General features: G+C 42.1%; 1 protein-coding gene across 1 annotated transcript in view; it reads right to left on the bottom strand.

Moving 5' to 3' along the window:
• The window catches only part of mpp7a (membrane protein, palmitoylated 7a (MAGUK p55 subfamily member 7)), a 136,836-nt gene that overhangs the window by 7,202 nt on the left and 118,579 nt on the right, over positions 1-11,055 (bottom strand). Inside the window, exons 13-16 of the mRNA XM_035655306.1 lie at positions 9,202-9,282; positions 5,795-5,888; positions 2,860-2,968; positions 833-976 (exon numbers count right to left, since the gene is read on the bottom strand). Coding sequence (XP_035511199.1) covers positions 833-976; positions 2,860-2,968; positions 5,795-5,888; positions 9,202-9,282 — 428 coding nt within the window. The remainder of the gene's footprint in view (positions 1-832; positions 977-2,859; positions 2,969-5,794; positions 5,889-9,201; positions 9,283-11,055) is intronic.

Below are 11,055 nucleotides of genomic sequence, written 5' to 3'. Positions count from 1 at the left end.
TGGTGTCCCATCAGGCCAGGTCCGGTGCGTTGCTGACTGGGATCTTGGCCTTAGCGCTGCCTGTGGTGAGTGAGACACGCGAGCAAGCGAGCGAGCGCCGATCCCTGACGGGGCTGGGAAAACCATCATCCACCCACACCCCTGCCCCGAACCCCCACCCCCAGCTCCCACACCTGGCAACTTCACAGCAGCACCGAACACCGGCTAATTGTTTTCATCTGCGTCCCGGTTGGGGTGGGATGAAGGTGCGTGAGGGATGACCTCATCACTCAAACACTGTACACACAGGGTCCAGATATTGTTTCTGTTATTTCTTTTGCTGCTAATCTTCCAGGTGTAAAGCCATGTGTTTGTACAGTATTAACACCATCGCATCATTGGTGCGTAGCTACATCCTTCATGTGACTGATCATCCTTCAACGTATAAATGTCAACATCTTAAACAGTCATATAGTGTTTGACTGTGTTTGGATGCCAATTTGCTCTCTGGCTGTATGTTTAGTATCCCCCCTTTATTCTTACTTAATGTATATCCTATTAGCTGTATCCTGTTATTTTCTGCTTAGTGATCCAATTTCCTCACAGGGGTCATTAAACTTTCATTTCACTTAATCTAATCTGAATAGCATTTACAAATATCATCCAGTTTGGGGGCACCAGCTGGAGTGTTAGCAACTCAATGAAAAGTATATTAAACTGACTTCCTGTGATTGTCTAAATTAAGGCCAACCTGACCCATCTGGTACTTCAAGCTGTTTGAATAACTGTAAACAACATATGGTGATCAATGACTGATTCAGCGTGAGAGAACTTTCTCGTCACGTTCTCTTACCGTGAATGGCTTGGCGGATCCCTTGTCGTCCTTGCCTGATATGATTTTGGCGTTCTGTCTGGTCTCCCTCAACCTCTCGATCGCAGGAGGCTTCACAAACACCACAAAGGGTTTAAACTCTGCCGTCCGCAGGTGCTTTATCGTCTGGACGGAGGAAAAGAAAAACAAATATGAATGTAAAAGCAAAGGAAGGATGTGAAACGATGCCATCAAGCAAAGAAGGCCATTAACCTAATGGCACTGCTACAAGAAAAGTCATTGTCATCGTGCTGACAATTCATTCAATAGTTGTTGAGATATTTCAGTCTGAACCAAAGTGATGGATGGAACGACCAACCGGCATTGCCACCTCTAAAACGATGCTGCTAATGTGGCTCAAATCTTAGCTCAAAGTCCACTTAGACTTTGGTTCTGGAGACTTCAGCTGTATCATGGAGTCCTTAGTTTGCTCAGTTTCCATGAACACGTAGATGTTCCAACTTTCCCTGATTCTGAGCACTTGCTCTAACTTTTACTTTATTATTAATTATAAAACTACTGAAATAATCTTTAGGCCTCTAACTCAAATCAATCTGAGATCGAGAAAGTACTATTTGGCTAAGCTGTCACATCTCATGACAATGGGTTAAGGTTGTCAATAGTATCAATATTAAGATACTTTTGTCTTTAAAACAATACGATATCTGTTAATAATATATTTGATAGTATGGAAAGTACCAAAGTTATAAAAACAAAACAGATCTACAATCAGAACTATGCCCTATTGCTGCTGTGTCAACCTGAATTTCTCCGAAGGGGGATAAATAAAGGAATATGTTATCTTATCTTATCCACGACTGAACTATTAGAGATTCATCATTTTATCAAAGGTTAAGATTCTGGTATCGTGACAACCTTACAATGGGTTACCGCATTTTAAGGGGTCATAAACCAAAAAGGTTGGGAACCACTGGTTTAATGTATGGGTGGGTGAAACAAAAAACAGGCCTCTGGTTATCTAGTGCATGTGGTTCTTTTAGAAGACAGTGGAGGATACATTCCTGTCTACATCTGCTCGGCCTTCTTGTCTCTTCTTTCTGGTGGCAACTGCATGAAACAACACCACCAATCTGGTTGTCAAGAGGTAGAAGAGAGGTCAGAGTTGGTTAGTGGTGGCGTCAGGCTTCAGGCTCTCCCATGGTTCTGGCACCGCGATCAGGGCTTCTCACTGTGCTAATAGGCAGTGGGTCCAAAACCACAACTGATAGGAAGATGGATAAAAACCCAAAGGAAGGGCCTGAGAAGAACCACTGGGAAGCTTTCATCGCAGCCGAGTCAGCATGGGAGCAATAACATGCTTTGACACTGCCACTGATCTGATCCATGAGTCATGTTGGAGAAGGGGCTCAAAGTAAAGGTAAGGGGGGATGAATATTGGCTTACACAAAACCACAAATGTATGCCAAAAACAAAAAAGCACATACCTAACTGTACATACACCCACATGAGCTTCCACAGGCTTTTTCTCACACACTTCAGCTGAGGGCTCTCAGGCTGAGTCGCATTGCCGCTCAAGCCGGGGTGGTTTGAGAAAATGCCAGCCTAATCTATATAATGGTGTATTTGTGCCTGTGTGTCATTATCCACTGAGTAAAAACAAACAGAGAGGAGCTGCTGGGGCAGAGGCTGGACGATACGGGCCTGGCCCTGGATTAATGGAAATTGTGCTCAGGGGGTTTGTCGGGGCTCAGTGACAAGCCGGCCATTTGTGTAGGGTCTGATCACCACCACCCAAGACACATAAGCCAAAAAGGAAATCTTCAAATGGAGGAAATTAGTGGTAATTGCTCCCTCAAAATGCCCCCTTTAAAACCCGCTTTGGTAACCCAGTAAGCAGCCAAGGCCCAGGGAAGAGAGAGAGAGATCTGCTTCCGAGATAGGTAAGGGCAGAGGTGCCAAAGGGCTAAAAATACAGAGAACAGGGAAGAGAGGGATGGTGGGATGCTGAGATTAGAATGGGATGGAGAGGAAGGGTTTGTGTCACTCACGTGAGGCTGGACATCCAATAGGCACACTTTGTTCTTGGAGAGGACGGATCGTATGGAGTCTAGACTTGTCCCGTAGTAGTTCCCTTTGTATTCGCCATACTCGATGAACCTGAGATGGAAAGAGAAGAGAAGATTGTTGAGCAAGAAAACACCTTTTCCAAACATCTTTGAGTGGGGATTAGCATCTAATACAACACTAATGTCCCTCGGGAGTAACATTAGAATCTCAGCCTAATCTGGTCGACTGTGTCAGCACACTCCTGAGATTCATCTTAGAAATAATGATATATAAAAACCCTACAAATCCACAGAGACAGGAGGATTACTCTTCCAACCGCTGACAGATCTGAAGATAGCATTCTCCAGCAGAACTTAAAAAACAGACATTTTGGCTGAGCATGTTTTTATATAATCTCCGACGCTACCCCATTCAATCAGTAACACCTGTTTGTTCCAGAAGAACCACAAAGCCCCCGAATGCCAAAACCTCCCCTCCTTTAATCCACCAGGGTTTTAGCCAAACGAGCAACCGCACAGGCGCAAGCAAACAAACACTTTTCCAACAGATAATCTTCCCCCTTTCACACCAATCAACTGTCATAAGAAAAAAAAAAAAACCACCAGCCAGTGTATTTTTAGCTGCAAACAAGAAGGAAAAAAGGGCAGCGAGGAGAGTAACGACGTGGAAAGAATCTGGAGCTAATAGGACTGCGTGGTATGCTTGCAGTCTGCTCATGACGAGTGTCGGACAGAATGACTGCCTCAGTGTGACTGATGCCATGTAAAAAGAGAGTTTTATGGTAATTGCCCATGTAAGAAAGTTTTACTCAGCATTTTTTTTAAAAGAAGGGAGACTTAAGCGTCTAACAAACCGGTTATATAAAATATTCGGTTATGGGAAATTCATTTAAGAGCTTACAGTAGCCTGTGTTCAGAAACTCACACCTTGCAGCGTTGCAGTCGTCAGAAGGTATATAGATTACAGGAAGCCATGCCAGTGGAGGTTCGGCTATATTGAGAGTATGGATTGTTGCCACTTTGACACAGAACAGGGCTTCCCTTGGGAAAGTTGTTCAAGCTAAACACACGTTGTTGTGGCCCCAATTCAGAGACCTTTTATTTCTGCACAGAGCGCATTGTTTCTGCTGCATGCAATGAGGCATAACGCAAACAAGTTCATCTCACTCCTCGTCTACTTTGCTGCCTTGTAATTTCAGCGTGGAGTGTCCCACGCATCCACCCCACATCACAGCTCTGTCACTCACCCCTCCGACTCCCTGAAAAACATTGCATGCCTCGACCTACACCGCAACATGGCCTAAATATACAGCCCCCCTTTTCCCTTCTTCTCTCTGCATGCTCTGACACTCCATATGCACTCACCACCACAGGCTTCCCTCTATGTCATAAGCGGTGCATGTGTGTGTGTTTGCGTGCGTAAATGTTTTGTGCGCCCTACAGTATATCTTTTTTCTCCTCTTTGCAGCTCGTGTGAGACCGGCAGAAAGGCATCAATCATTCTTATGACTATTACAACTTGCATTTCAATTTGTTGGCCGCAAATGTCAAGGCGGGCCGTGGTGTGGCTGGATTCAGAGAGAGCGCCTAAGGAAAGGAGGAAGCACAGACAGGAGACCTTGGGGCCACTGTCTGGAGATCCGTTACCAACACAGGGCCTGGCCCTGTCAACACCAGCTCACACTCAGTTACAGAGACACACAGACGACAGCAGGGAGGCTGTGTTTGAACAGTGGCAGCAAGTGCCGGACCAGAAAGACTGCTGCTCTCACCGCTGCACTGCCTCTTAGTGGTCCAGAGCACAGATAGATAGATGGGCGATGAGTCTCAAATCTCACACATTATGAACACAGTGTCTGTTAACCTTTGAAATAGTTAAAATGACATCAAACACTGTATACATGTGATTGGAATATATCTATGTAATCAGGGCTGAAAGATCAGTTTATTAATCCAATAGTTGGGGTAAGAAGTAGCAATTTTGATAATCAGTTTTTCGTTTAAGTAATTTATAAAGCAAAAATGTCAAATATTTGCTAGTTCTAGCTTCTCAGATGTGATGATTTGCTGCTTTTCCATTTTATATGTCATTGTAATTGAACCAATTAATTGACAAATTAAAAAAAAACTTTTTTAAATGATTATTTAGATGATTATCTAATGTTTTGAGACTCAAGTTATAATAATAATAGAAAAAGTCCTAATAGTTTGAGAATAAAGTCATAACATATTAAACAGTTTATGTGTTAAATGGGGTTGATGGAATGTGGGTGTGGGTTATACATTTCAAAAATAAGCACCACATTATCATAGAGCTGGGGATACTTAAATGAAATGAAACGTGATGAAGTGTGTGATGTATGAGTTGTATATCAGAGAGTGTATTAAAGCACAAAATACTTAACTACTACTACTACAGTGTGGCTGAATAACCACAGCATAGGGTAGAACCTGTTTAATGGTTCAATACTGGGATTTCCATGAATGTTTTGATTATAAAGCAGGTCTAGATGCTAATACTGTAAAAGTATCAAAATGTTCAATCCACGGACATATAAACAGCTAGTATTCAGAAACTGTGCCAGACAAAGAGACAAAACACAACACAGAATGTCCTGTTCTTGCTAGAGCTCTAGAGAGAAGTGTGAGAAAGGAGATTGAGATGGGTTTTGGTACTTAAAATAACAAATTTATTTAAAACTTCAAATAAAACACCAGAAAAGTCTAAAATATGGAAGCTTTAAACTTTGCTGTGTGCACCCTGTGCAGCAGAGGCAGGTTTTACGTTGTTTTAAGTCGTAAAAATTGACATCATGAATATCTGCAGTCCATGCCCAATGCATAAAGTTAAAATGTGAAAGTTGAACAGTGTGTTGGGTCTGTCATTAGTTTATTTCTTCACTTCTAGCAAACCTACTTGTTGTTGTGGATATCTGTCTCAAAGAGGTGTTTGGAGATGAAGTGGTACTCCACGCCGTCGGCCTCCTGGTTCCTCTTGGCCCGACTGGTGTCTGAGAGAGAGAGCAGAGGAGAAGCAGTGATTACCTCAAACCCAGACTGTCTGACTCACTGTTGGGGCTGAAAGCATCTGAACTGAGCCCCTTATTAACATCGCTGGAAGTCTGAAACACAGCACGCTGGGCCATGCCAACCCTTGTATATATTATTGTGTAATAGCACTATAAAATACACAACCTGTAGTGCTGCAGCACTAAACTCAGACACTTAACTGACATTCAGCAGAAGTTTACTGGCTCTTATTAAATTTGTCTCTTGTAATGTGGCTGCAGTGCCTGTAGAAACAGAAGCCGTAGCGTTAGCCTCCAGTGTTAGCCGCTGTAAGGTAATTGAGTTTGGGAGCTCTCATTAACATCAAGTCTCTACATTTACTTGGCAGTAAACCATAGAGCTTTGCTGTAAAATGGGTGGTGGGGGCAGCACGTGGAGGGAACGCGAGCAGACAAGGCTGGTGGATTTGCAAGGGTCAAGGGGTGGACTCACACTCCGGCTCATTTCAGGAGCGCTTCAAAGGTCAGAGGGGAGAGTTGCGCACCCGTCAGACACGCCGACCAGCTCCAAAACAAACTATTAAACTTTTATCACCTGCAACCAAAACTGCCAAGTTCTGCTTTACTCTCCTCTGAGTTGTTCTTTTCGTCAGCATGTGTTGAGGCTGTGCCCTGGTAGTGGACCAGTGCCTTTCCTTTGTATGGTCCAGACTGATCTACAGGGTTCATGGAAAACCAATGGTGTGATTTATACAATGTGTCACTCGCTTGAGAGGGAAAGACAGCCATAAATCCAACTGTGGTGGAGAAGACACTGAGGAAGATCAACGACTTTCTGTCATCAGCCCCAGACAACAGTAGGAAAAACACGAGGAGAAGGCCAAAACAGCCTTGTCATAAGATAACATATACTTATACCTCCCATTCAGAAACGTGTAAGACACAGTGCCAGACAGCCCCTTGGTAGTTAGACCAACACCATCCACCATGCGTTATTTTGGCATCTGTTTTGTGGCACAGAAAATAATTACAGTGCAACAAAAGAATGTGCATCCGTTCAATCCCAAATCATGGAAAATATCAGTAAACTTGGACTGGAATCAAAATGTTTAACCCCCTACTCTAATGGCTTATTGCAGTGCTCCTTGTGTTTCTTAGACGGCTGGTTTACATTTTACAGCGACAAGCAAAGAGAAAGGGAGAAAAAATAACCCAAATCTTAACCGGGGCCACAAGCCGGTGGTCTCCAAAGCTCCGGTTTTCAAATTAACAAAAAAGGGGTAACGCTTTCGGGCCTAATCCGAAACAACAGCAAGTGTTAAACACATCCATGTGTCCATTGGCAGCGATCAAACATTAAAAAAGAGGGAGACGAGATACTTTCCGAGTCTCTTTCCTCTCAATGAGAGCCAGGACTTGTGCCATACGTCCTCTATATGGGTCAGAATCAGGCTGTCTGGGCTCTATTAAACTTAGAATCACAGGTCACATTTGAGAACAATTAACATGCCTTGTGGAAAAAACGGCCCCACCGATGGGATTTTAATACCAGGGACATTTCAAGTGTCAGACTTCGACTGGGACACATCCATTATGCCACACGGCATGTAACAAACACAGTAATTAATATCAGTGGTCCTCATATTTCCTCAAACTCATGTCGCAGTTTCCCTCCAAGCCCCAGATGGTAACTAGGCAATTACTAATGCCACTGCCATGCTTAAATGTATAAATCAGAAAGATTTATTTGTCCCAACATGCTGGCTTTGGGACATCAGAACTGCAAAAAAGTGAAAAAGTTTGCAAGGCTCTGAGAGCCAGTCGTTTGCAGCAGGGCTGGATGGTGTTCAGAATTATGGCAAGCTGTCGTTGGGTCCTTAAAAGGAGAAAAAAAGGGAGGAGGCAGCGGGGAAAAGAGACAGAAAAAGACGGAAAGAAAGTGAGAAATAAACTGAGAAAGAAAGGAGAGTGGGTAGCTCAGTGCCAATTGGTGAAGCAGTGGAATGGCATGTCTTCAGGAGGTAGAAAAACGCACACTCCTCCATCATTGGGAGCTTGTCAGGCAGACTGTGAAAAGCTGACAATTACACAGGAGGAGAAACAACCGCCTGGGCCTTGAGAGGAGCAGCCGTGCTGCCTGAGAGCTGCCCTGGGTGTTACTCACTGCCAGACAGCTCCCTCTGTGTGTGCGTGTGTCTCAGACTGGACCTTCATCGCTCAAACAGAACAAGCACTCTCACACATTGCGAAAACTTAACTGGAGCAAGAAAGCTAAACATCCTTCACCTAAAGTGATTATTTTGATTTGTTGCTAAAAACTCACAGGGTGCACTGGGGCGCTGTGCTGTCGGAATTTGATCTGGCATCTCAAACGCTTACATTTCTCTGAGAATGTGTTTTCAATGTGTTTGTCTCGGCGGACAGATGTACAAGAGGCTTCTTGGGCACAAATTAATTCAAAAGAGTAGAGAGGGAGGCAACCTGTCCCCATGACAACACAGCTGTAGTGTCAGTTATTTAATGTCTGAGGAGGGCCCTTCCTCTGGAGACAGGTAACACTGATACATGATCAGTGTCTTCTTCTTCTTCTTGTTTGCTTATTTTATCTCTCTGAGCATCTTGCTGTTTACAGTAAGCTGTCCACACGTACACTGAGTGCTCACTTACAGCAAGATGTGTTTGTTTTCAATTAGAGAACAAGCCAGACTCCACTTACAGAATACAGAAATAAAGGTTTTTGGTTGGGCGTCCTGGTGGCTTAGTGGTTAAGACACATGCAATGTCCCTGGTTCAGTGGCTAGGGGTGATTCTTACATGTGATACACCTCTCTCTCCCCCATTTCCTTTCTGTATCTCTACTCACTATCAAAATAAAAGCAAAAATGCCCCAAAATAAGATCTTTTTTTTTTTAAATGTAACCAAATAAAAAGATAATAAATTTTATTTTGTCAACTTGCTCTTAATTTTTCTGTTCTAATTAAGATTAAGATAAGACAGAATGAGACAATAAAGGCAACTGACACTGCATTATTTTGAAGCAAAATGTTCCTTTTAAGTTTTGTAAGTCTAACATACAAGGTCCGTCAAAGTCTTCTTATTGTAGGTTGAACAGAATTACTGTATGTGCTGTTGTAGTTTTCTAATGTCCCACAGTCCACCGGGCTTTCTTATAAGCTGATCTAAAACTGTGGTCTGGTAAAAGGCTTATGGTGGACACAATGTGACAGCCGCACACGGATAAGAAAGGAGAAACATGCAGAGAGGAAGGATTGGAAGACGAATGCAACTTAACCTCAGTGGGATGAGTGAACTTACGTGGGATGGTCACACTGAAATGCTGGGGGTCTGAGATCAACAGTTTCCTCTTAAGTTCATTCAAGCCGATGCCTGTGGGACCTGCACAAACACAAACACATAAACATAGCATGAAAATGACAGAAGTCACAGAATATATCAAGACTAAGACAGATACTGCCATCAGAATGTTTTCCCCTCTCCAGTTAATGTGGAAAAGTCAAGTCAGTGTTACTGGGAATGAGACAATACAGTAGAACATGATAAAATATGTATCCCAATACCAACTTTACAAATTATGTTTTTTATGAAACTATAATCATAATACACCAATATGTATCAGATGTATTGTGCAATAACACAATTAAAATACAGTATTACTAACATGTTAAAGCAATTCAGCACTTCCATAAAGTTGAGGGTCTCAATAGACACAAAAAGGTCAGAATTGAATCTGCAGAGGCTGAGATATACTAACTTTTAGTTCTTGGTATGTATCAACTCCAAAAACACTGGACGCTACTCCTCCCATAATGCAACTTGATAGCTTCTTTCATTAAACCCTTCCGGCAAACCCCCACATCTTTCAAACTCCAAGACCCCAGCCTGTAACACAGACTTCCTGTTATAAATATGTAGTCTCAAGCCCAAGTCAATATACAGCAACCCTCATCACCAACAGGGTTGTTTTTCTCTTCAGAGCCACAGAACACACAAAGAAACAATTCCACACTCTCACTGGTTGAATAGCGCTCATGATGAGTTAACTGAACTTGATGTGTAAAATTGGTGGATTGTCCCTCTAAACAAAAGTAAAACCTACACTACAGTGCATTATAACAATACAACAGCACCTTATATATATTATCACTATAGGAGCTATGGTCTAAGAAGTAGTTACATATCTAACACTATTTTATTTTACATGCCTGTATGACCTATATATCACTATATACTGTAATATATTATATCGTACTTTTCAGTGAGATAGTATTTTCTTAAACGTTTTCTCCCTAATATTTTCTTTTCTTCTTTATTAATTTCATACAAATAAGTCTTATTTTTTTTTACCTTTAGTTTCTGTGCTGCTGTCATCTGAATTTTCCTTCTGGTATCAATACAGTTTTACCTTGTCTAATCTTAAACTGTTCTCTACCTTTCTGTGGCAGTGACTGTGCTTACTGTATTTCTAGACCAGTGTCACTGTTTTTTTTTTTCCAAGGAAGGGAAAATCTTTTTGTGTTTCTGTTATGCAATATTAAATCAATTTACCACAGTGTGAATTTAATTTCATATTCTATTAAAACACAATCAACCCAGTAAAAGCCTGTTGAAGCAAAGATAATTGATTTAATATGATGAAGCTCCAGGAATCCTACAGTTACAGTTAGTTTTGAACCAGTTCCTGTCTCATTGTAGTTTGGCAGAACCTTTAATAAAGGTACACAGACGAGGTAAGGAAGCCATTTCCCATATTGTTGCAAGTCAGCTGGATTTTCCATCACATCCTGAGTGGGGAAACTGAGGCAATGAGTTGGAGAGGGGAAGACAGGAGAGACTATTGGAGTATTGACTATTGATCCATCTCTGGCTCCACAAGCTGAGCGGCTGTCCAGCATTTAATAGCCAACTCACCAACAAATGAATTTAAATCTGCAGTAGGTAATTTAAAAAAATATATTATTTTTTTGTCATATTTGCTGAAACTTTCACTATATCCTGACAGTAGCATATGAGACAGATAATCTGTGAAAAAATCAGGTTCCTCTGGCTCGTTCTAGTGCGCGTAATTGCATTTGCAAGAATCCACCGGACCTGAACGAAAACAACCAATCAGAGCCAAGAAAGATAGTTGTTTGTTGATTCTCAGCACAA

The sequence above is a fragment of the Morone saxatilis genome, unplaced genomic scaffold, assembly GCF_004916995.1.
Source record: "Morone saxatilis isolate NCDOM2014 unplaced genomic scaffold, NCSU_SB_2.0 Contig0, whole genome shotgun sequence".
NCBI classification, from domain to species: domain Eukaryota; kingdom Metazoa; phylum Chordata; class Actinopteri; family Moronidae; genus Morone; species Morone saxatilis.
The sequence above is the reverse complement of the archived record's forward strand: the minus strand, read 5'-3'. Positions and strand labels throughout refer to the sequence as shown.